The sequence below is a fragment of the Theropithecus gelada genome, chromosome 16 (assembly GCF_003255815.1).
Source record: "Theropithecus gelada isolate Dixy chromosome 16, Tgel_1.0, whole genome shotgun sequence".
NCBI lineage: Eukaryota > Metazoa > Chordata > Mammalia > Primates > Cercopithecidae > Theropithecus > Theropithecus gelada.
This window is the reverse complement of record NC_037684.1, coordinates 28,742,232-28,769,267: the sequence shown is the minus strand read 5'-3', so window position 1 is coordinate 28,769,267 and position 27,036 is coordinate 28,742,232. Positions and strand designations below refer to the sequence as shown.

Here is a 27,036-nt window from a genome sequence, read left to right as displayed (position 1 = left end):
TCAACTTTTGAGAACAATATGAATAAAAAAGTTACGTGATTGATGGGAAATTTTTATTCTCATCATATTAAGTATTTCAATTACATTTGTTAACCTGGAGATATTCTCTGCAAATGTGAAATCATGAAGCAAATTTAATAGAACTACACTTCCAGAGAAAAGTTACCAGTCATCAAAACCTCTGAAAGATTAAAACAGTAATTCTGAAAATTGTTTTGTTTTGCTCCACCTTATTCTTTTTTTTTTTTTTTTTTTATGGGTATAGTAAATGCCCCAGGGCTCTGACCTAACTTCAGAGAAGTGTTCAAGAAAAAGAAATTATCCAATTACGGATTACCAAAACTGTAACAAGGATTAAGAAGTGACAGAGAAAAGGAACACCCTCAAAGTGTGTATATATAGGCCAAAAAGGCAGCCTTGAATACATCGTTTGTCATCACCTCTCCTATTCACCTGGACAAGCTCACGTTTGCAGGAACACGATGTCTCACTCGACTCGTGTCTCCTCCTCCAGGGCTGGAGGCAGCAGCTCAGCCAGGGTGTCTGCCGGTGGAAGCAGCTTCAGTGGTGGAAGCAGATGTGGTCTGGGGGGCAGCTCGGCCCGGGGCTTCCGAGGAGGAACCGGCAGCTGTGGCCTGAGTGGGGGGTCTAGCAGTGCTTTCGGGGGCAGCTTTGGAGGGGGCTTTGGTAGCTGCTCAGTAGGAGGTGGTTTTGGGGGAGCTTCAGGCTCTGGGGCAGGATTTGGTGGGGGTTCTAGCTTTGGCGGGGTCTCTGGATTTGGCAGGGGTTCTGGATTCTGTGGGAGTTCTGGATTCAGCAGTGGTGCTAGTGGAGGCTTCTACAGCTATGGTGGTGGTATGGGAGGTGGTGTTGGCAATGGGGGGCTTTTCTCTGGAGGGGAAAAGCAAACCATGCAGAACCTCAATGACCGCTTGGCCAATTACCTAGACAAGGTCAGAGCCCTGGAGGAGGCTAACACTGATCTGGAGAACAAAATCAAGGAGTGGTATGACAAATACGGGCCTGGGTCTGGAGATGGTGGATCTAGAAGAGATTATAGCAAATACTATTCAATAATTGAAGAGCTCAGAAACCAGGTTAGACTCTATCTGTGCCTGAGTTTCTAGTATTTGTGGATCTTTCACTTCTTTTCGGATCATGTACTATAATGAAAATTTTAAGTTAAGAAATTATTTGAAAATATATTTGCTTGTTACACATGCAAAGTGGGACCTGATGTGTCTTAATTATTATAATACTTTATGTGACATTAATTTTCTGTTTCCATCTCAGTTTCAGTATTTCTACATAAGAGGAAAACTTATACAATACCAGGCAGCTAATTATCATTTATATATAAGAATGACAGCAGTGAGTCAACATTAGTTTAATTATTTATGATGAATTCTGACAGACTGACATATTTTATTGTCTTACTAGATTTAAATATTCTTTAGGATGATTTTTCTTCCTAGAAAATCTGGTGCAAACATTACATAAGAATGTAGTAGAATCTAAAATGTTTAGCCACTTTTGTATGGGAAATAAATTTCTAAAGACTTTTTTGGAAGCGAAATACAATTTTTGCACTATTTCCTGAAAAAGTGCATGAGATAATCTAACAAAGTAGCAGAAATATGCAGAGGGCTATATCCTGTAAAACAGGTTCCTGTGCCTAGTCCAATAAATGTGCAAACGGTTATCTTTTTGCAGAAAGTTGTAGTCCTAAATATACCAGCCCCAGATATACAGGTGTCGTTACTAAGTAAGTTTGCAAAGCAAGTCACCTTTAAGAGCTAATAACACAGGCCAGGCACTGTGGCTCACACCTGTAATCCCAGCACTTTGGGAGGCTCAGGCCGGCAAATCACTTGAGGTCAGGAATTTGAGATCAGCCTGGCCAACATGGTGAAATCCCATGTCTACTAAAAATACACACACAAAAAAAATTAGCTGGGCATAGTGGCACGCACCTATAATCCCAGCTAATCAGGAGGCTGAGGTGCAAGAATCAGTTGAACCTGGGAGGCAGAGATTGCAGTGAGCCGAGATCTCCCCACTGCACTCCAGCCTGGGCAACAGAGCGAGACTCTGTCTCTACACACACACACACAAAAAGAGCTAATAACACAGGCAACATCTACCCTTACAGGTAGGCATGCAGACACAAGGTAAAAATCATTCGTGATTCACTTACTATTAACATCTTTTTTTAGATCATTGCTGCCACTGTTGAAAATGCTGGGATCATTTTGCAGATTGACAATGCCAGATTGGCTGCTGATGACTTCAGATTGAAGTAAGAAACATAAAGACTTGAAAACAAGGGTCATGGGGAAAAAAATAAATTTTATTTCATTTTATAAATACACATATATATATATACACACACACACACTAGAAGATCATGACCTAAATTTACAAACATCCCAAGGGTAAACTTTAGACCATTATTTCATCAAAAAGAAAAAGAAAAAAGAAGGAGGCAAATTTAGAGCGAGAATTTTATTATAAAAAATGTTAGACATGATTAGAATTAATATTACACTGGGATTTTTCTTTATAAGGGAAAATTTCCCAAGAGAAAACTTAGTAACCTTTATTTATGAAAATGCCCACAGGTGAGAAGTTTTTCAATATGTAAGAACGGAAGGTACTCTTTGAAACACGGCCAGGTGAGCTTGCAGTACTTTTTGCCTTACTGCTGTCCCTTCCAGGTATGAGAACGAGCTGTGTCTCTGGCAGACCGTGGAGGCTGACATCAATGGCCTGCGGAAAGTCCTGGATGACCTGACTATGACCCGATCTGACCTGGAGATGCAGATTGAGAGTCTCACCGAGGAGCTAGCCTACCTGAAGAAGAACCACGAGGAGGTAGGAACATGTTCTACATAAATGAATAACTCCCGCTAACATATTTCTCCCCACGTGCATTCTATACAAATAAAATTGGCTGGGTGCAGTGGCTCATGCCTGTAGTCTCAGCTACTCTGGAGGCTGAGGCAGGGGGATCCCTTGAGCCCAGGAGTTGGAGGCCACAGTGAGCTATGATCATGCCACTGGATTCCAGCCTGAGCAACAGAGAGATAGTGTGTCTCTAAAAAAGTAAAATAGGCCGGGCACAGTGGCTCATGCCTGTAATCCCAGCACTTTGGGAGGCCAAGGGAGGCAGATCACAAGGTCAGGAGTTTGAGACCAGCCTGACCAACATGGTGAAACCCCGTCTCTACTAAAAATACAAAAATTAGCGGGGTGTGATGATGCCCAGCTGTTGTGCCTGCAATCCCAGCTACTCAGGAGGCTAAGGCAGGAGAATCGCTTGAACTGGGGAGGCGGAGGTTGCAGTGAGCCGAGATCAAGCCACTGCACTCCAGCCTGGGCGACAGAGCAAGACTCCGTCTCAAAAAAAAAAAAAGGAAAATAAACTCAATTTTATCTAAGTGAATTTCCCACACACTATGACCAGGAAACAAAAGTAATCATGAGTAAATTCTATCTAGATTTGATTTTTTTTTTCCTTTCAGTGTCCTATTTCCAAATTGTTGTCTAGGCGCATATTAGGAAATCATCGCTTTTCTTTTTTTTTTTTTGGATTTTTAGTAGAGACGGGGTTTCACCGTGTTAGCCAGGATGGTCTCGATCTCCTGACCTCGTGATGCGCCCACCTCGGCCTCCCAAAGTGCTGGGATTGCAGGCGTGAGCCACCACGCCCGGCCTGGGAAGTCATCACTTTTCTATTTGCATCACGATGGTCTTTTTTCCTTCATGCTAGGAAATGAAGAGTATGCAAGGAAGCTCTGGAGGGGAGGTGACTGTAGAAATGAATGCTGCTCCGGGGACCGACCTGACCAAATTATTGAATGACATGAGGGTGCAGTACGAGGAGCTGGCTGAGCAAAACCGCCGAGAAGCTGAGGAGCAGTTCAATAAGCAGGTAGATCCTCTCTGCTGAGAACCCAAGCCAGTAGCCACACACAAGCCGCTTCTGCTCCGTTCACCAGCCTACAACAGCTGCATTATATTTGTATTTAGAGTGCATCACTACAAGCACAAATCTCCACTGATGCTGGGGCAGCCAGTTCTGCCAAGAATGAGATAACAGAACTGAAACGTACCCTGCAAGCCCTGGAAATTGAGCTTCAGTCCCAACTGGCCATGGTATGTGCAAATAGCTTTTCACATTTTCCAACAGGGAGTTAGGCAAGTGCAATTTTCTTTCTTTGCCAAGAGGTTCACTAGGCACATAAAAAAGGCGGTGTTAAGGAGAACTGCATTATGATTATAGAAAGCATTAAAAGTTAATGTACTCTATTTCACATAAAAGATTTAGTTTAAAAAGAAGTGCCAACCAAAATTGAAGAAGCAATGATATAACAATATAGGTTATATGGCGACGCTACACTTCTAGTGCCACATAAAATTGCATTTTTAAAAAATCATCCAATGATTTATTTTCATCATGAATTTTTTATTTGCTTTTTCTCTTAGAAAAGCTCCCTGGAAGGAACCCTGGCTGACACAGAAGCTGGCTACGTGGCTCAGCTGTCAGAAATTCAAACGCAGGTCAGTGCCCTGGAGGAGGAGATCTGCCAGATCCGGGGTGAGACTAAATGCCAGAACGCAGAGTACGAGCAACTGCTGGACATCAAGACACGCCTGGAGATGGAGATCGAGACCTACCGCCGCCTGCTCGATGGAGAGGGAGGGTAAACCAAAGTCGTGAACAAACTAAAATGCATACCTTAGTGAATTTATTTTAGAAAACCAAAATGAGACTCAGGGGGTAGACTTGTATATAGAGAGAGTAATAAAATAACAGACACAAGCTGGGTGCAGTGGCTCAGGCCTGTAATCCCAGCACTTTGGGAGGCTGAGGTGGGAGAATCACGTGAGCCCAGGAGTCCAAGACCAGCTTGGGCAACAAAGCAAAACCCCGTCTCTACAAAAAATAATATTTAAAAAATTAGCTGAAGGCTGGCGCAGTGGCTCGTGCCTGTAATCTCAGCACTTTGGGAGGCCAAGGCAGGCAGATCACATGAGGTCAGGAGTTCGAGACCAGCCTGGCCAATATGGTGAAACCCTGTCTCTACTAAAAATACAAAAATTAGCCAGGCGTGGTGGTGCACACCTATAGTCCCAGCTACTCAGGGGACTGAGGCGGGAGGATCACTTGAACCCAGGAGGTTGAGGCCGCGGTGAGCTGTAATCATGCCACTGTACTCTAGCCTGGGTGACAGAGCGAGACCCTGTCTCAAAAAAAAAAAAAAAAAAATAGCTGGGCATGGTGGTGCACACCTGTAATCCCAGATACTGGGGAGGCTGAGACAGAAGGATCATTTGAGCACAGGAGTGCAAGGCTGAACAAGAAAGTAACAGACACAATCCAATTAAAACACATCCAAAGCTTCATCTTGAGGAATCCCCGGGGCGGAGGGTTTCTCCTGCCTTTGCAAACTGCAAAGGAAAACAATTCTTTTTTTTTCTCCAGTGGTTCTAGTTTTGCAGAATTTGATGGTAGAAACTCAGGATCCACAAACATGGGATCCAGGGATCTGGTATCTGGTGACTCAAGATCTGGAAGTTGTTCTGGTCAAGGACGAGGTAGACATTTTTTTTAATGTTGATGATAATTCTGTAATTTAAAAGTAAAGGCATACTTTGCTTGTCATACTAAAAGTGTCTGCTATTGTTTACATAATCTTACCCAGAGAGAACACGTTGAATGCATATGATTGCATTTCTCTTGCTCTGTGTTTCTGTGATAGTTTCCAGACTGACATTGCAATCCCATGATTTTCAGATTCAAGCAAGACTAGAGTAACTAAGACCATCATAGAGGAGTTGGTGGATGGCAAGGTTGTCTCGTCTCAAGTCAGCAGTATTTCTGAGGTGCAAGTTAAATAAGGAACTTCCAGATCAACAAGAGTGTCTTTCAAAGAAAAAAAAAAATCAAGGACACAAGTGAAGAAATGGCATCAATCTAGGCATATTTCTGGATAATTTCAGGAAAAGCTTCAGTCCAGAAATGGATGACTAGCCAATTTTTCTGCATCTTCTTCTTTCCTCATTAGAATGCTCTTGAAATAGCTGAATTAACAACTTTGCTCTAATTGTTTCTTTGCTTCAATAAATTTACTTTTGCAAATTAATTTGATTATTACTTACTTTTTTAAAAAGTATTTTACCTAGGAAGGAAGCTATCATCGATGATCTAGCTGCATGACTATATTACTAACATCAGTTCATTGTTTATATCTTCCTGTTGTAACCAAGCGAGTTATAGAGAAAAGCCACACACTGAGACTAATTCAGGAGTCTTTTTATTGCCAGCGACTGAGAGATGGCTGGAGCTCAAAATTCTCTCGGCCCCGAAGAAGGGGCTAGATTTCTTTTTATACTGTGGTCTAAATAGGGGAGGGGAGTTTAGCTGAAGCAATTTTTACAGGAGCAGAAACAGGCAAACCAATTAACAAAGATTAATTGGTTACAGAAACAGTTACAGAAAAGTAAACAGTTCCAGGTGCAGAGGCGCAAACTATCACAAAGAGATAATGCAGGGGCTTTGGGTACCATCCCCCAAGTACGTCCCCAGGAACTGCTGATTTAGCTTGCCTCAATATTTTATCAGTAAGTGCATTCCTGGATGTGCTTGGAGTCAGTTTGCACTAGTTATGCCTTTAAGGGAGGGGGGCTGCAAGTGAAAAAACAAAAATGGAGTCTGTCCGGCTCTCTCAGCTAAGAGAGACAATCAGGTTAAAACAAGGTAGGGTATCACATTACCTTCTTTATGCAATTCAGATTATAGCCATTTTTTTAATGTGGGCATTTTTAATGGTATTGCACAAGAACTCAGTGGCACAATAGCTGAAATTAGACTACAGTGTCAACAGCTTAGCCCACAAAGAAGGATGCGATTATTTTAATAATCAACTTATAATTAATGTCTAGTTTATATATGTCCATCACTGAACTCGATATTTCATAAGATAAAAAAGAAACTCATAATCTCCCTCCTACTTCAAAAAGCTCATATTTCAGCAGAGAAGAAAAGCTAAAACACGAAGAAGACAGCAAGCAATAAAAAGCTGTTAATAGTAAAGACTTGATTTCACAATCTGCATCAGAAGTGACATAGGAATCAGACTTGTGTGTTTACAGGACATTTAGGACAGGGGTCAAATAAAGAGTCTTGGGAAACAAGATTGGCTGTGTGATATGGCATCTGATTTCCTGAAACCTTGAAAGCCCCAAAGAGAAGAGATCCTCAGGCACTTGTTCCCCTGCCAAATCTAGCCACATCTTTAGCCAAAACCGGCCACTTCGCCAAGCTGGTATTTCTTTTCCCCACTCTCCGCTGCTAAGATCTTATACCCCATTGGTGGTCATAGTCCTATTCTTTCATTTCTACAGTATCCCTGGGGCCACATGGCTTTGTCTTGTCTTGTGTGGGATGATGAAACCTGTTAAGATTGTGTGGGAGGTGGTACGGGCCCCAGGAAGAACCAGGCATAGCACCAACCCAGGATGGCTATGGGCTTTCTCAATCAAGGAATTTAAATGCCCATATCACAAATTAGAGAATCAACTCTACAAGCCAGTCCTCAAGGAAAGAACATAGGATGTGGCATAAAAAGCCAAATGTAAAGTTATAAAAGGACAAACCTGAACATGTATCTTCCAATATAAAACCAATTTAGAACTGTATGAGCATATCAAACCTATCATCAAAACAGGTAGTTTTTCATCTTCCGGGCGCATCGAATAAAACATAAAATGAACCTCTGGGTACGTTATGACTTCTGCTTAAATAGCTAACCACAGAATAAGGTTCATAGCTAACCACAGAATAAACATTAAACCACTACTCAAAGAAAAAGAGCAATGTTAAGTTGCTCAAGTCAAAGCCGTTTTCCACCATCAAATCATTACAATAAATAAAACCCTGAACGCTTCTTCTCCACTGAAACACTAACAGTATGGACCAGTTCATCCAACCTGGATTCATAGCTCAAGGGCAGAAATGGAAATCCGCTGTAAGCAGCCTGCAGAAGCTAAGCCATCCTGGCCCCATCAGTGAAGCCGCTCTCTGTGGGTCTTCTCAAGCCTAACCTTCAAGCTGTGGATTTTGGCCACCTGAGACCTATGTTCATGGCTAGTATTATCTTCATGTCAAGGCAAAAGTATGGGGCTACTCCGAAAATCATTTTGAGGTGAAAAGCCTCATTCTGTTCTTCCTTGGCATGTGTTACGATGCTGCGTTTGTACCGAATGATTGTTCACAAATATAGAAAAGGCCCCATCATAGACACCAGAACACTGAGACACAATAGAATGTGTTATTAAGGGCATGTTCAATTTTGAAAACTGAAACTATCAAACCATTTTGGATCATAAAACTTATTTAGAGTGCCGAATAAAAAGTTAAGGACACGGTGTTCATACATTATTACTTGCCTTAAAATCATTGTAAAACTCTATAATAGGAATATGTTTATTGTGAGACCCTCAAGTTCAGCTCTCGAGGCAATTTTTTGTTTTGTTTTGTTACAGGGTCTCGCTCTGTTGCCCAGGCTGGAGTGTAGTGGTGCCATCTCGCTTCACGTGCAGTCTCAACCTCCTGGGCTCAAGCAATCCTCCCACCTCAGCCTCCTGAGTAGCTGCAGGCAACCAAGTCCCAGCTAATTTTGTTTATTTTTTGTAGAGATGGAGTTTCAGTATGTTGCCCAGGCTGGTCTCAAATTCCTGGGCTCAAGCAGTCCTCCCACCTCGGCCTTCCAAAGTGCTGGGGTTATAGGCATGAGCGACTGCACCCAGCCTCAACTTTTGAAAGAGAGGAACACGTTTATTTTTTCTGAGAGTGGATTTACTGTTAGAAGACAGAGCTCATGCCCACATGTACATGGGCTTTTTGTTTTTTGTTTTTTGTTTTTTTGAGGCAGAGTCTCTCTCTTGTCGCCCAGGCTGGAGTGCAGTGGCACGATCTCGCCTCCACCTCCCAGATGCAAGCAGTTCTCCTGCTCCAGCCTCCTGAGTAGCCAGGATTACAGGCGCCCGCCACCATGCCCAGCTAATTTTTGTATTTTTAGTAGATACGGGGTTTTACCATGTTGGCCAGGCTGATCTCGAACTCCTGACCTCGCAATCCGCGCACCTCAGCCTCCCAAAGCGCTGGGATTATGGGCGGGCGTGAGCCACTGCACCCGGCCTTGCACATGGGTTTTCACCCGTTGACTTTTGATCCAGAGATTCACAGGGTTGTTTTTTCTTTCTGACCTCAGGGAAGTATACACAAGAATGATGAGAATGGTCGATGTGGCATCCATCCTCACAGAGATTAGAAACAAGAAACAAGGTCCACAGCAGGCAGCTCAGAGGAAACCGGTAAAGTATTTGAAGCTCTAAGAAAAGTGGCCTAAACTTGCTGGACGACTTCATGGAATTAGACAGTGTTCACCCAGGAGGAGACAAACTGGTGAATACAAACCACCCAAAACGAAGCTCAAGTAATATTATCCACACAACCTCCCCAAGGAACAAAATACTGCAAGTAACAAACCACTTTAAAAACTTTCCAGTGGCTGAGATATGACACTTGGGTAACAGAAAATATTGATCAAGCCCTTCTGAAAACAAAGTACTCATTTGTAATATCAATGTCAATATGAAATGATGAGGCAGGAAAGAAGCAAATGTTAATAGTTCAACCACTTTTTTTAAAGTTAGCACTTAAATAGCAGGTAAAGGACAAGCCCGGAGGTATCCTGCATACAAAGCTTGGATTTCCAGAGAGGGGGCATGATGAAGTGATTTGCTGACAGAACCACAGGGAACACGAAGGTACATGCGAGCTTATAACAAAATTGTGATAGGATGTGCATTGCGTGCCTCAGTCACCCAGGCTGGAGTGCAGTGGCACGATCACGGCTCACTGCTGCCTAGACCTCCTGCGCTCCAGTGATCCTCCCACCTGAGCCCCCTGAGTAGCTGGGACTAGAGGTGTGCTCCACCATGCCCAGCTAATTTTTGCATTTTTTGTAGGGATAGGGTTTTGCTGGGATTACAGGAATGGCTCACACCTATAATCTCAGCATTTTGGGAGGCTGAGGTGGGCGGATCACTTGAGCCCGGGAGTTTGGGACCAGCCTGAGTAACATAGTGGGATCCCATCTCAACAAAAAAATACAAAAATTAGCTGGGACTGGTGGCATGTGCCTGTAGTCCCAGTTACTCAGGAGGCTAAGGCAGGAGAATCACTTGAGCCAAGGAGATTGAGGCTGCTGCGAGCTGTGATGGCACCACTGCACTCCAGCCTGGGTGACAGAGTGAGATCCGGTCTCAAAAAGAAAAAAAAAAAAAATCAGAGAAAGTGTACTATATGTGGTTCCACTTGTGATGTAAAAGCATTACAATAAATTAATGTCTATAATTAACCTATATAGATGTTTCTATAATAAGTGACGTCAAGCATAATAATTTTTTGAGCAATCCAAATGAGAAAAAATAGGAGGGGAAAAGGAATTTATATTTCATAAGCACGTGTTATGTATATAAATACTTTGTATCTATGTTTATATTTTATTTCACTTAATCCACAAACTCTCTGATGTAGGTATTACCGCCTCCATTTTATAGATGAAGAAAATGAAGCTGAGAGAGGTCATTTATTTAAAGGCACATGGCAAGCAAGTGGAAAAGTTACAAGTTAAAGCCCCATCTCCTAATTCCATGAACTAGAATTCTACTCTACCAAAATAAGTGAAGTTCTGTAGTTTCATATCCTAAACTCACAGAGAGGCCTATTTCTGTGAGAAGTACCCCCCAAAAGTGCTATTTTTTTTTCATTTTTCCAAAACCGTTTCTCCCTCAACTAAAGTAAACAGGGAGGCTTCAAAAATTTCCAGAACAGTTTTCTGTCTGTCTACAGGAGAAATCTGTTGACGTTGGAGACCAGAAGAACCAAAAAAGATACCTAATGGTCTGAGTTCAGATAGAAAGCAGGCTATCACGTGCCCCTGTGGTCACTAAAACTGAAACTGGATTTCAAGTTAAGGGCAAAACCAGGGGAAGACCAGCTTCCTAAGCAGGACAGGAGCATCTCGAAATGAGCTTCATAATCTCACAGTGGTAGCAATTGGAGGAAACTATTTCATTGAAAACCAATTTTTAAAAAATAAAAATAGAGACAGGGTTTCAATATGTTGCCCAGGCTGGTCTCCAACTCCTGGCCTGAAGTGATCCTCCCGCCTCAGCCTCCCGAAATGCTGACATCACAGGCATGAGCCACCATGCCTGGCCAAAAACCAACTTTTTATGTGCAGAAAGTACATATGATATGTAATTCTAAGCAAGAATCATTCTAAAATTTTTATAACAATAAGGTGGGGAGGTGATCCTCTGCAAAGAATTTCATTAAAAAGTTAGCACATGTATTTGGAGAAATGTAATCACATTTCCAAGCATCGTCTCTCATCCTTGAAAAACCTCTACTTGTGCAATTCAAAACTGAAATGATTAATGCCCAGAATTTACTGACCTGTGGAAAGAGTTTTATCACAACTATCACAACTTTTGTTAATTAATTCTAACACTTTCATCTTTAGACACACACGCTGCTTTTAGCTTGCAGCTATCTGTAAATAAATTGCTTCGTATGATCTTTATTAATTTTAAATAAATTGCTTCATGTGATTTTTTATTTGTTTGCCTAAGACCAAGACACTGGACTTTTAAATCTCCACGATGGTTTTTATGCAAATGAGGGCTCTGTTACACCGATTCAAGATGAGGTAACTTTGCTTTCCCCACTGGTTGTTCCACACCCAAATTTTCCGTGAAGATTCAATATCATGGCTTATGATTTCTATTACAAACATAGCAACATAAAATTCCCAGAATTTTAAAGAGTTGGGGGGTGACTTTTATTCCAGCCTCCCACCCAGAACAGAAATTCTCCCTGAAAGATTATTCTTGGTCTTCAGTCTCTGGCTGAAGGTGCCTGGAACTTGGAAAGATTATGACTTTGTAAGGCAGTCCATTTCATTTAAGAACAGGTGTAATGTTGGAAATGTCTTCGTTTCCAAATCTGTCTCCCTGTGTAACTTCCAGCTCTTTGATTCTGGTGTAGCCCTTTAGAGCTATTTTCAAATGATCATCATGTCTCCTCTTTTCTAGACAAAAATCCTAATTTCTTTAGCCATGCTTCATCTGGCATTGTTTCCACAGTCTTCATTATATGGGCCAGGTGTTTTGGATGTAGTTAACATATTTGCTATTAAATATTCCCGCTAGGATATGACATGCAAAACTAAACAGAAGGGCCAAGAGTTGGGGGAACATGACCTCTGGGCTTTGTAAATTTTGTAATATTGTCTAACAGCAGCAGCCGCATCACATCCACAGCTCTGTTGAGCTGGAACTTTGGCAGAGAAACTTTATTCTTCATCTGATGTTTTCTTTTGTTAATTCACAGAACTTCATTGTTTTATTCACTTATTTTACCAAAGTTTTTCTATCTTACTTATTTGAGGTCATTATGTCAGCCTGAAAGATCTTTAAATACATTTCCTATTCTCTCATTTAACATATTAAATATATTTTGTGTCATTAAAAAAAGCAAAAGCAACAGAACTAAAATACAAGTAGCATCCACCAATAGCCCCACACTTGCCAATAACAATATCAGCTTGATATGTAAGTTTCCTAGATTTGTCATTTGAATATTTTTTCTAAGAATAAGTGTTAAGTTGTTTCAATTTTAACAGAAGTGTTAAAAAATGTTTACTTACTTAATGACTAGGATGTTCGAAGCCATAGGGATAAACTCAGACTCTCCATTAAAGTAAAATGAAGCAAAAGCCATTCAGAGAGAGAACATCAACTCACACCATGTTTGTTTTTACCAAAAACTATTGTCTAACAGCTTTCATTAAAGATTGATTGATTGATGAAAGATAGATAGAAACATCCTCCATCAACCTCTGGGTTTATCTCACTGCACTGACAACAAACATGAAGAAAAATGAATTTGGTACTATAGAAATCATGGGGGTCCAGGTGCAGTGGCCCACTCCTGTAACCCAGCACTTTGGGAGGCCAAGACGGGCGGATCACCTGAGGTCAGGAGTTCGAGACCAGTCTGGCCAACATGCTGAAACTCCACCTCTACTAAAAATACAAAAATTACCCGGGCATGGTGGCGGGCGCCTGCTGGCCCAGCTACTAGGAAGGCTGAGGCAGGAGAACTTGGGAGGCAGAGGTTACAGTGAGCCGAGATCGCTCCATTGCACTCCAGCCTGGGCAACAGCACGAGATTCCGTCTCAAAAAAAAAAGAAAAGAAAAGAAATCATGGTTTTGGTTTTTTTTTCCCCATGATTACAAAAGAAACTGCAAAAGGAGCAAGACACACCCACTGCAGAGGTATACAAGAACCTGGAGAAACGTACAAGTTTGCTATTTAATATTAAATCCACCCACAAAACTCTATTATGTTAGTTCCTCCATTCCTCTTCAACTCTCCTGGGCAGGGGAGAGGTCATACACTTTCATAAGATAAGGGGAAAAAGTTAGATATAATTAGTTATTTCAAAATTCCGAGCAGGCTTTAATAAATTTAAATTTTTATTTTCTTAGAATCAATCAAATTCAAGAAAAAAAATAGAAGAATGTCATTTATTTTCATATTATTTTCCTAAATTTTATTCTTAAATACTTCAAATATGTAATATAGAGGATACAGAAATTAAGGATCTGCCCCTTCCAGAAATTGGTTTCTATTACTTCTCCAGAAATTGGTTTCTCCCTAAAATTGGTTTCAAATAACTTCATCTGAAAATAAGTAATATTTATCATATCATTCCAAAGGACTTTGTGTTATAAGCATTGTGCCTATAAAAAGGTATTTTCCTTTATGCAGAAATTCCATAAGGGAAAATACAAGTTTAACTGGACTGATATCATGTAAATATTATCTGCTTTGTCCCTCCAATATGAAATAAATACCTAAAGGCATTTTCTGTGCCTTTTAATAAAAAGACAGTCTATTGAGTTTAACAAATAATTAACAAAATAATAACAGTATTACAGATGTCATTAAAAATATTTAAAACAATTATATCAGAGATGAAACAGCCACATTATAAACTATAAGAGGAATTACTAATTGATGACTCCCTTACCACTCTCTCTGTTGGGCTTTGTAGAGTTAATTTCTTCCATCGAGACATACTCTGCCCCAAAATCTGCTCTATGGCAATTAGATACTGCTCGTTGGAAAGAAAGAATTACAGGCAGAAATGTGACTCAGGTGGAGATTTTCTACCAGCTTGGGGGGAGGTGGGTGGGATCTTCTCTGGTAAGAAGAAGGATACAATGTAAAATCTAGATGACCATGTCGCAGTTTACCTGGACAAGGTCTCAACTGTGGTGCAGGCAAAGAGTACACTTGAATATAAAATCAAAGCATGGAATAAGAAATTTGAGCCCGGGCTAATGATCAAGGAGAAAAACAGGACAACAAGAAGTATTACCAGATAATTACAGAACTTAAAAAAAAGGTAAGACATTTTGTAGACAAAAAAAAACACACTAAAAATGACAAAATTTGAAAAGATTGGCAACATCCTCCACGTATACCTGTACTTTTCTCAGTTTGGCAGATTTTTTTTTTTTTTTTTTTTTTTTTTTTTTTTTTTTTGAGACGGAGTCTCGCTCTGTCACCCAGGCTGGACCGCAGTGGCCGGATCTCAGCTCACTGCAAGCTCCGCCTCCCGGGTTCACGCCATTCTCCGGTCTCAGCCTCCCGAGTAGCTGGGACTACAGGCGCCCGCCACCTCGCCCGGCTAGTTTTTTGTATTTCTTAATAGAGACGGGGTTTCACCGTGTTAGCCAGGATGGTCTCGATCTCCTGACCTCGTGATCCGCCCATCTCGGCCTCCCAAAGTGCTGGGATTACAGGCTTGAGCCACCGCGCCCGGCCAATTTGGCAGATTAAGGAAGAAATTTAACAAGCAACAGAATATACTTTTTAGATTTTTTTTTTCCTAATTTGTTTACTTTTGTATAGTTCATTTTATGGAAACAATTCTAGAAAGTTTCCAAAATACTTAAGAAAAAGTAAACTAAATTTCTTACAGTTCTTTTATTCTCAAAAGCAGAGGTATATGCTATTTTCCATTAAAGGACCATATACATATAAAATTTATTTGAAAGACCTGAAACTGACATGCCTCAACACCAGCATACAGAGGTTCAGAATGCGAGTGTATCAAACACAACTTTTTGTGTCCTGTGTTTCCAGATTTCAGAGGCAAACACTGACAATGCAACCTCATGCTACAGACCATCAGCGTAAAACTAGCAGCTGTGGACTTCAGACAAAAGTGTGATATAGTTACCCTTAGCAGCATGATGGAAAACATAAGCTATGGAGATAAGCACTAGGTAAGGCCAGGCATGGTGGCCCACGCCTATAATCCCACTTTGGGAGGCCGAGGCACGTGGATCACCTGAGGTCAGGAGTTTGAGAACAGACTGACCAATATGATGAAACCCCATCTCTACTGAAAATACAAAACTTAGCCGGGCATGGTGGCCTACACCTGTAATCCCAGCTACTCGGGAGGCTGAGACAGGAGAATCACTTGAATCCGGAAGACAGAGGTTGCAGTGAGCTGAGACTGCACCTGAGACCGCACCATCGAACTCTAGCCTGGGCAACAAGAGCGAAACTCCGTCTCAATAAATAAATAAATAAACAAATAAATAAATAAATGAATAAATAAAACACTATGTGAAGCCATGCTTCTTTTTACACTGGAATCACAGTTATAAAAGAATATTTTTCTTCTTAGAAATGATAGAATCCTAAAAATAGAAAAATATTTTAGTTAAAAACCTCAGGGAAGCACATTATTTACAAGAATGCTGTGATGATTCTATGTCCAAAGGAACCACTACTTAATTTTGTTTCATAAGTAAGAATTTCTAGTTAAGTATATTTCAAGTGAGGTTTCTGAAAAGAACCAGCATGTGTTTCTGAGGATTCTTTAATTTAACTCCCTACTTTATGTGTGTGTAGAAGGCCCCAACACACAAGAGGCCAACAACGTATGGTCACTGTTTTCCAAGAAATAAAAATGCTGAAAAGGTTCTTCCCCAAAGCTTGCAGCATTTTATATGGAGTGCCATCATACTGCCAAAAATGGGGAAAGTTAATAGCAAATTATATTAACAATAAGTAAGGAACAGAAAAATTGGCATTTCTATAATAATATTTAATGAAATATTTAAAATGCAGCCTGATATTAATAATACAAACCTAATGACCACTGAAAGCATTAGAAACTTTTTCCAGATTTGAGATTGAACTGACCCTGCACTATAGCGTCAGGCTGACATCAACAGTCTGCACCAAGTCCGGAATGACGTGACTTTGTCCAAGATGATCTAGAAATGCAGATTGAAACTCTGGCAGAGGAGTTCACTCATCTCAAAAAGAACCAGGAAGAGGTATGTGCCCATACACCACATTGTAACTTTCCTCTTTCTTACATAATTCCTGCCTTCAATTTGAGTCTGATGAGGTGAAGGAAAATTCTAATAAATGAAGTTATTCTCTTACCATAATGGCTGAATTCCTTGAGCGAGGGTTGTTTCCAGTTCCGGAAATTGAAGGACACCAGCTGTTGCAGGCTCTGAGTTGCGGGTGGAAAGGGTCAGCCCACCTGGAGCTGTTCTAACACCGCTCCTCATGACATGAGAATGCACTATGAAGCCATGGCCAACCACGATCACCAAGATGCTGAAATCAGATTCAACAATGAAGTAAACAAAAAACACAGCCAAGGTCAGGAAATCTAGGACAACTTCGCTTCGCTGATAAATGACTCTGTTTTTATTTTGGTATTTCAGAGAAGAGTGCTGCAACAGCAGGTTGCCGCTGCTGCACCCAATTCGGCTAAGACTGAGACGAATGTACAGGAGCCAGCATTGTAGGCCCTGGAGATTGAACTACAGTCTACAGTAGACTTGGTACAAAAAAATCTCTCCCTGGATGGGGCCCAGCGCGGTGGCTCACGCCTTTAATCCCAGCACTTTGGGAAGCCGAGGCGGGCAGATCACCTGATGTCAGGAGCTTGAGACCAGCCTGACCAACATGGAGACACCCCATTTCTACTAAAAAAATACAAAATTAGCCGGACATGGTGGTGCATACCTGTAATCCCAGCTACTCGAGAGGCTGAGGCAGGAGAATTGCTTGAACCTGGGAGGCAGAGGCTGCAGTGAGCCAAGATCACGCCACTGCACTCTAGCCTGGCCAACAAGAGCAAAACTCCATCTCAAAAAAAAAAAAAAAATCTTTCCCTGGGTGAAAACACCATAAACCAATTGCCCACACAAACAATTGCACGATTTCACATAAATTCTCAGCAATATGTTTCCAAAACATGATATTCCCTAATAAAGGGGTTTTTTTAGGACTTAAGAAAAAGCCAAAATCTTGGGCTTTTCCAATTAGTAACTTGGGCAGGAAAATTTCCATTTAATGTACGAAAAACACCTGAAACAAAATGATTAACTGCACATGTCGGGCCCTACTTTGCAAACACCACAGCCACTGAATTAGCTGAGATACCACAAATGTCAGCATAAACTTGCTGTTAGGGAAATGTTGGCCCACGTTCAGAATGAGATCACTGTTTCTCTCTGCAGGTAGGTGATTAGGCAGGGCTCCTGACTGAAAGCTTAAAAGAATTAATCTAGATTAAATTCCTGCATGTAGGTCAGCTAGGATTTCATTAAATATCAAGAAGTATATATGCTCCTTTTTAAGGAGATTTAATACATTTAAACGTGAATAACAGGCTGGGCGCTATGGCTCACGTCTATAATCCCAGCACTTTGGGAGGCCGAGGCGGGCAGATCACCTGAGGTCGGGAGTTCAAGAACAGCCTGATCACCACGGCAAAACCCTGTCTCTACTAAAAACACAAAAATTACCTGGGTATGGTGGTGATGCCTGTAATCCCAGCTACTCGGGAGGCTGAGGCAGGAAAATCGCTTGAACCCAGGAGGTGGAGGTTGCAGTGAACTGAGATTGTGCCAATGCACTCCAGCCTGGGCAATAGAGCAAGACTCTGTCTCAAAGAATAAATAAATAAATAAACTTAAATAACAATGTGTCACTTTTAAAATAAATTTTTCACTTGTACTTAAAAATAGGAGCATTCATAAGAATTTATTAAGTGTCCAATGTTTCAGGAGCAGCAAAATAGGAACGTGGATAGCAGCAGTGTCTTTATCTTCTGAGAATTACACTTTAGCCATAGGGAAACTTTGATTAAACTAATCATACATAAGGAAGTTGCTGTATTTTTCATTGACCTGGTAGGCCTGAGCCTCAGTCTCGGGTTATCTCAAAGCTCACCGTGTAACCTTAGATAAGTCATTCCTCTAAAAGTATCTCTCTCTAGGCCTCATTTTTTTCTGCAAAGCAGGGGAGTTGGTGATTACTAAGGTACCTATCGTCTAGCTCTAAAATCTATGACTCTGCAAATAGAAATTGTTTGAATTAAAAAAAAAAAAATTCAGAGTGGCAGAATTAATGTTACAGGGAATTAAAATTAGATCAGATTCACCCTAATTCAAGCAGTTTCCTGAAACTTCTGAAATGCATAACATCCAAATGTCAGGTTTTAAGGCAGAGTGTCTCAACCTTGGCACTATAGACATTTTCGGTTGGATAATTCCTGGAGAGCTGTCCTGCGGGTTGCAGGAAGTTTATGGCCTCTCCCTAGTAAGTACCAGTAGTATGCCCCCCCCCCACCTTATTATGTCAGCCAAAAATGTCTCCAGATATTGCCAAATGAGGGTGGAAGGGAGGCACAAAATTGCCTGAAAATCACTGTTCTACCTTAAGAAAGGAGGATTTTCCTTCACCATAGGGATGCACTAGGTACACAAGACAGGCAGCCTGAGATACTCTCCTTCTGGTTCAATCAAAACCTCGCCATCTTAAAACACGGCATCTGTGTAGATTACCTCTGTTTTACCTGAAAGAGAAGAGGTTAGAAGATGAGACAGTAACATCCATCCAGTGTATATTCCCTTCCTGCAGAGTGAACAGGAAAACTTTCTGATGCTAATCTACCCAAATGACTCTTTATTTCATCTCTTCTCTTGGGAAAACTTCACTCCACTCTCAGAAAACAGCCCTCAAAGCAAGCTGACTGAATCAAAGGCCAAGCGCCAGCCTTAGGTAGAGGCTAGTGCCTGGAGACCCAGCTCCTTCAAGGGCGTCGCAAGACCAAGGGCCAGAGCCAGGCTAAACGCAGCTGCTGAAGGTCAAGGCGTGCCTGGAGAATGAAGCTGAGACCAACCACTGCCTGCTCACGGGGCAAACTGGCGTGCAAGAAGCTGTGGATGTGGTAAAGAAGGAGAGTGGTTAGGACTGGGGCACGTATAGGTCTCAATGACTCCTATTTACCTTTTTAACCACAACAAGGACATACAACCAGGGCTGAACAACCTCCACAGGGGTCATTCAGTAAGGATAATTTTTTTTAAAAATTTTTTTTAGACAAAGTCTTACTCTGTCACCCAGGCTGGAGTGCAGTGGTGTGATCTCCGCTCACTATAACCTCTGCCTCCCGGGTTCAAGTGATTCTTGTGCCTCAGCCTCCCAAGTAGGGTCCCTCCCAAGTAGCTGGGACCAAAGGTGCACACTACCACACCCAGCTGAGTTTTTGTATTTTTAGTAGAGGCAGGGTTCCACCATGTTGGCCAGAGTGGTCTCAAACTCCTGACCTCAAGTGATCCACCCGCCTTGGCCTCCCAAAGTGCTGGGATTACAGGTGTGAGCCACCAGTAAGGACAATTTTCGAGGCCCCATTCCAGCTCTAGGAAAGCACTGACCAAGGCCTCAGTTTATGAACCCAGGCCCCAGTCCATGCATTACTACTGGCGACAAGGTGCTCCACAAATGTTTGCCCACCTGAATTGAAATTTAGGCGGTGCTGTTGTTCTGCCAGACCGCCTATGGAAACAAGTATATTATATCCAACATATGAGATGCTAAATAGTCATTTGCGGTGGTGTAATTCAAAAACAGAACAAATAAAACATAGAAAAAGCTAAAATTCAATGACTTCAACATAGAGCTTTTTAAAAAAAATCTCAGATATTACAATTTTTATGATACCTGCAGCAATCAAAACCAGAGTATAAGACTATCCTATTTTTCTTGTCAGTCATAAGTTTGAAACTGGATCAAAAAGAGGAAATAAAATCAAGGATAAGTTTTAAATACAAGTTTTCTATTATTCTATTTCATTTTCTTCAGAGGAACAGCATATTCCAAAGTCTAAAAGCGTTGTTTTTATATGACTCCGATGTTTGTATTAAGCAGTTAGAGTCATATAAAATCAAGACTCTGGTTGTGGAATACTGTTACTGAGACATTTATCAAAATAGCACTGTAATTTTTTTCTTTCAACTTACACCTAAATAAACAATAATAAATGTCTTAGAAGCTATTGCTATATCACATTTAAATGGCTTCCCTTCAACATCATTCACCTCAAAATCAAAATGTAGAGAGACATTTTAATCCATATTTTCCTTGAAAGGTCAAAGGAGGTAAAGAAACAAAGGAGATAGACTGAATAAAGATGCATAACTGAAGATAAAAAGTTAAAATTAAACAAGAAGATTTCAACTTGTAGATTAGTTTAAGGCAGTGTTTTTCAAGCTGCAGGCTGTGATCCATTTATTTATGTATGTGTGTGTGTATGTATGTATGTATGTATTTATTTATTTATTTAGTTTTGAGACAGGGTCTCACTCTGTCACCCAGTGGTGCAATCTCTGCTCACTACAACCGCTGCCTCCGAGGTCCAAGCGATTCTCGTGCCTCAGCCTCCCAAGCAGCTGGGATTACAGGTGCACTGGAGCCATGATGTAAAATGATGCCTTTGTTCTTATGGCTTGCAGTGGGAAAGGTTATGGCCTTTGCTATAGAGTTTTCTTTATTTTTTCCTTTCAGTTTTTACTTGAACTTAATTGTATGAAATGGATTGTGGGCCAAGCGTGGTGGCTGACGCCTGTCGGGGAGGCCAAGGTGGACCGATCACCTGAGGTCAGGAGTTGGAGACCAGCCTGGCCAACATAGTGAAACCCCGTCTCTATCAAAAATATAAAAATTAGCTTGGCATGGTGGCGCATGACTGTAATCCCAGCTATTCGGGAGGCTGAGGCAGGAAAATCACTTGAACCCTGGAGGCGGAGGTTGCAGTGAGCCGAGATCACACCACCGCACTCCAGCCTGAGTGACAGAGCGATACTCCATTGAAAGAAAGAGAGAGAGAGAGAGAGAAGGAAAGAAAGAAAAAAGAAAGAAGGAAGGAAGGAAGGAAGGAAGGAAGGAAGGAAGGAAGGAAGGAAGGAAGGAAGGAAGGAAGGAAGGAAGGAAGGAAGGAAGGAAAGAGAGAGAGAGAGAGAGAGAGAGAGAGAGAAAGAAAGAAAGAAAGAAAGAAAGAAAGAAAGAAAGAAAGAAAGAAAGAAAGAAAGAAAGAAAGAAAGAAAGAAAGAAAGAAAAGAAAGAAAGAAAGAGAAAGAAAGAAAGAAAGAAAGAGGGAAAGAGAGAGAGAGAGGGAGGGAGGCAGGAGGGAGGGAGGGAAAAGGATTGTGAATCTGTTTGCTATTGTTATTGATGTCACTTCCTTCTCTATGTCTGAGAATTAATTGGCATTCCTAGAAGGATTCAAACCCTTCATCGTTTGTTGAGCTAATTTCACTATGATTTCACCGTATGCCACTTTCTTGCCTATATCATTGCAATGCCTCTCTACATAGGACTTGCTGTATTATAACAATGATAACAAAGGCAACTACCATTTGTGGAGCACCCACTATGTAAACATAATTCCTACAGCAATTCTGTAGATGGGGCATAATCCCCATTGCATAGATGAGGAAACTGAAGTTCAGTGAGGTTAAATAGCTCACCCATGATCACAAAGCTCATCTGGGACAGAATGATCCAGGATCAAACCCTTTGAGGTTCCAAAATTCCAAGTGATAATCTCATTCCCATTTCTCATCCTCTCAACACTTTATGAAGTGAGTACTATTATTATCCCCAGTTTACAGATAAGGACACTATAATTTTCTCAAGTTATACAGTAACTTGGGAAGAGTTAGGATTCAAACCCTGAATCGTGCCATATGTTCTTTTTCGTGTCTGGCTTCTTTCAACATGGTGTGTGCGCAATTCATCTGTGCTACTGATGTGGTTGTAGATCATGCCATGCCTTTAATAAACACCTGCATTAGGTGTTGGAGATACAAAGATGTGGTCCCTCTCTTGGAGAATTTACAGTCTAGAAGGAAAAATATATGCAAACATGTAGCTAACATAAAGTATTAACTACAATTCTGACTGAATTTTATCAAAATCACTCCAAATTTGTGAAGCTTTAGAAAAGCAAAGATTAAAATCAATGAGATTTATATGCCTATCTTTCTCACTATTGAAAGTAGGTAGAAAAGTTAATAAGCACCCAGTAAGAGAGCTGTGTTACTTTTGATTAAAGAGAAATGCTTTATCAATTTACTTCATTTCCATCAATATGTAATTGACCTATCGCTTTCTTTTTGCAGAACCGAGGAAATGTTTTGGCACAACACAATTGTTAAAGAACTGATTGATGGCATTGTTGCTTTATCACAAATAAGAGATGTTCACCAAAGACCAGTTTAAGGAGCACCACACAAGCTAGCCACAAAAACTAAGACAAATAAAGCACCAAGAACCATTTAACCTTGGTCATGTACACTGGATAACTGATGCAATGTATAGAGTCAAACTTTGCAAAAGCCATGAAGACAAGGAGATGTATTTCAACAATACTCATCTTTTTACACTAGGAAAAATAAAAGCCAGCAGGATATTTAGGGAATGTTTTTGCTCATCTTCGATAAAGTCATGTGAATGCACCCATCTACATTTTGGAATTTTTTAATCTTTGTGGACTTAACAAAAATGAGTACACTTCTAATTCAGAAGGTCTAACCTTGCAGTTTTTAGCTCTGGTCTGAAGCAATCAATTTGGGCCCAGTGCTTGGCCAAGCACTCCAGACAGTAAACAATAAGAGACAAATATTCCCTTCTAGAAGGTACAGCCCATCTGGAGATGTGGGAGATACTCTTGAAATAATTCAATGGCATCAGAATATCACATACAACTAATAGTAGTCAGTAGCACAGATGATAAGTGCCATGGGAACTCACAGATAATAATTCAATATGGGCCAAAGAGGCCAGTAAAAAACTCATGAAGCTGTGAACTAAAGCTCCAATATTATAGCATTTTATACCCACCAGCAAATGGAAATTAAAAAGACAATACCAAGTATTAACATAAACGTGAAGCAGCTGGGGCTGGGTGCAGTGGCTCATGCCTGTAATGTCAACACTTTGGGAGGCGGAGGCAGGAGGCTCACTTGAGGTCAGGAGTTTGAGACCAAGCTGGCCAACATAGTAAGATCTCCTGGAGATCTCCTGGAGACTCTTTTTTTTTTTTCTATTATACTTTAAGTTCTAGGGTACATGTGCACAACATGCAGGTTTGTTACATATGTATACATGTGCCATATTGGTGTGCTGTACCCATTAACTCGTCATTTACATTAGGTATATCTCCTAATGCTATTCCTCCCCCCTCCCCACAACAGACCCTGGTGTGTGATGTTCCCCTTCCTGTGTCCAAGTGTTCTCATTGTTCAATTCCCATCTATGAGTGAGAACATGCGGTGTTTGGTTTTTTGCCCTTGTGATAGTTTGCTCTGAATGATGGTTTCAAGCTTCATCCATGTCCCTACAAAGGACATGAACTCATCCTTTTTTATGGCTGCATAGTATTCCATGGTATATATGTGCCACATTTTCTTAATCCAATCTATCATTGATGGACATTTGGGTTGGTTCCAAGTCTTTGCTATTATGAATAGTGCCGCAATAAACATACGTGTGCATGTGTCTTTATAGCAGCATAATTTATAATCCTTTGGGTATATACCCAGTAATGGGATGGCTGGGTCAAATGGTATTTCTAGTTCTAGATCCTTGAGGAATCGCCATACTGTCTTCCACAATGATTTAACTAGTTTACAGTTCCACCAACAGTGTAAAAGTGTTCCTATTTCTCCACATCCTCTCCAGCACCTGGTTTTCCTGACTTTTTAATGATTGCCATTCTAACTGGTGTGAGATAGTATCGCATTGTGGTTTTGATTTGCATTTCTCTGATGGCCAGTGATGATGAGCATTTTTTCATGTGTCTGTTGGCTGCACAAATGTCTTCTTTTGAGAAGTGTCTGTTCATATCCTTCAACCACTTCTTGATAGGTTGATTTTTTTCTTGTAAATTTGTTTAAGTTCTCTGTAGATTCTGGATATTAGCCCTTCGTCAGGTGAGTAGATCGCAAAAATGTTCTCCCATTCTGTAGGTTGCCTGTTCACTCTGATGGTAGTTTCTTTTGCTGTGCAGAAGCTCTTTAGTTTAATTAGATCCCATTTGTCAATTTTGGCTTTTGTTGCCATTGCTTTTGGTGTTTTAGACATGAAGTCCTTGCCCATGCCTATGTCCTGAATGGTATTGCCTAGGTTTTCTTCTAGGGTTTTCATGGTTTTAGGTCTAACATTTAAGTCTTTAACCAGTCTTGAATTAATTTTTGTATAAGGTGTAAGGAAGGGATCCAGTTTCAGCTTTCTACATATAGCTAGCCAGTTTTCCCAGCACCATTTATTAAATAGGAAATCCTTTCTCCATTTCTTGTTTTTGTCAGGTTTGTCAAAGATCAGATGATTGTAGATGTGTGATATTATTTCTGAGGGCTCTGTTCTGTTCCATTGGTCTATATATCTGTTTTGGTACCAGTACCATGCTGTTTTGGTTACTGTAGTCTTGTAGTATAGTTTGAAGTCAGGTAGCGTGACGCCTCCAGCTTTGTTCTTTTGGCTTAGGATTGTCTTGGCAATGCAGGCTCTTTTGTGGTTCCATATGAACTTTAAAGTAGTTTTTTCCAATTCTGTGAAGAAAGTCATTGGTAGCTTGATGGGGATGGCATTGAATCTATAAATTACCTTGGGTAGTATGGCCATTTTCACGATATTGATTCTTCCTATCCATGAGCATGGAATGTTCTTCCATTTGTTTGTGTCCTCTTTTATTTCGTTGAGCAGTGGTTTGTAGTTCTCCTTGAAAAGGTTCTTCACATCCCTTGTAAGTTGGATTCCTAGGTATTTTATTCTCTTTAAAGCCATTGTGAATGGGAGTTCACTCCTGATTTGGCTGTCTGTTTGTTATTGGTGTATAGGAATGTTTGTGATTTTTGCACATTGATCTTGTATCCTGAGACTTTGCTGAAGTTGCTTATCAGCTTAAGAAGATTTTGGGCTGAGACGATGTACAATCATGTCAAGAGCTTCTCTGAGGAGTACAGACTCATCCTAAGGATCACAGGGAGCTCTCGAAATCTTAGGCTTTGGAGTAATCTATCAAGGGTTGCAAAAGAAAACATGCAAGACTTGCCTAAGAAAATTAATATGCATCTGTATGCCAGATGAATTGGAATGGTAGAGATGGAAACTAAAGATGAAGTCAGAAGGTTGCTTTAGCAATTTAAAAATAAATTGAAATTTTTCTGGACTGAAATAATCCCAGGAGGAGTGAAAAATCTGGGAGACAAGATTTGGCTTCTTAGACTTTAAAGAGTTAAGACAGTTTAAGCAAAATTTCTAAAATTTCAAGGTGGAATAAAAATTGGAAAGTTGGCAGGAAGAACAGAATTAGAAGGAAAGACGATATGGCAAGCTATAGGTATACTGACTTTGATATAACAATGGAACACCCAGCTAGAAATATACAATAGAAAAAAATCAGGCCAGGTGTGGTGGCTCACGCCTGTAATCCCAACACTTTGGGAGGCCAGGGTGGGCAGATTACTTGAGGTCGGGAGTTCGAGACCAGCCTGGCCAACATGGCAAAACCCCATCTCCACTAAAAATACAAAAATAAATTAGCGGGGCGTGGTGGCGCATGCCTGTAATCTCAGCTACTTGGGAGGCTGAGACAGGGAAATCACTTAAACCTGAAAGGCAGAGGTTGCAGTGAGCAGAGATCACACCACTTCCCTCCAGACTGGGTGGCAGAGTGAGACTCCATATCGGGAAAAAAAAAAAAAAAAAAGAAAAAAAGAAAGAAAGAAAATAGAGAAACAAATGGGCAATTCAATATATATCTATATATATATAGATATATATATATATGGCATGAAAAACATAATAGTCTTTATTTTAATGAAAATGTATTATTCATAGCAAAATTTCTAACCACGTGACAAACATTTAGAATCAGAGTGCATTTCTAAAATCACTTTACAACTAATAAAACTCTAGAAATTCAGAACTATATATGATATTTTGAGGTGTGAATTATCTCAACCAATGAACCACAGCAGGGAAGTCCTTTCCAGAAGTGAGTCACACACAAAAAATACATACATGACATATTTAGACAGGAATTATGCAGTTAAATGTGTCTCATAGATACCCTACTCAATTTAAAAAACATTCATTGATCACTTACAACATGCAAGTACAGTAATAAGGTAGCATAACTAAACTCAGAGGTATCACAGAAAAAACACACAGTTGAAAAAATGGTGAATTCTGGTTGTCTGTTTGTTTCCTCAAGCTCTACGATTGACACTTAGGATTTCTCAAAGAGAACTGAAAATGTTTTCCTAATTCTGAAATAGTACTGACTTTAATGACCATCTCTTTTGAGGCATGAGGCACAGGAGGGAGGGGAACGGGGTTGAAAAACTCACTGTTGAGTACTATGCTCAGAACCTGGGTGATGGGATTACTCGTATCCCAACCCTCAGCATATATACCCTCACAATATACCCTGGTAATAAACCTGCGCATGACCTCCCCTGCATCTAAAATAAAAGTTGGAAAAAATAAAAAAGGT

The 27,036-nt window shown here is 40.7% G+C and overlaps 1 protein-coding gene across 1 annotated transcript; it reads left to right on the top strand.

Annotated features, from left to right (window-relative positions):
* The first annotated feature begins 435 nt into the window (after positions 1-435).
* On the top strand, positions 436-6,149 carry KRT24 (keratin 24). The gene is made up of 8 exons (XM_025362774.1): positions 436-1,097; positions 2,217-2,299; positions 2,718-2,874; positions 3,773-3,934; positions 4,033-4,158; positions 4,489-4,706; positions 5,489-5,601; positions 5,801-6,149. Exons 1-8 carry the CDS (start codon positions 483-485, stop codon positions 5,902-5,904), a joined length of 1,578 nt encoding a protein of 525 aa, XP_025218559.1. The 5' UTR covers positions 436-482; the 3' UTR covers positions 5,905-6,149.
* The last annotated feature ends 20,887 nt before the right edge of the window (positions 6,150-27,036 follow it).

Coding starts and splice junctions, on each gene's coding strand:
- KRT24 (XM_025362774.1), top strand. CDS start 483: ATGTCTCACTCGACTCGTGTCTCCTCCTCCAGGGCTGGAGGCAGCAGC. Junction 4,159..4,488: donor TTCAGTCCCAACTGGCCATG/GTATGTGCAAAT, acceptor TTTTTCTCTTAG/AAAAGCTCCCTGGAAGGAAC. Junction 4,707..5,488: donor CTGCTCGATGGAGAGGGAGG/GTAAACCAAAGT, acceptor TTTTTTCTCCAG/TGGTTCTAGTTTTGCAGAAT.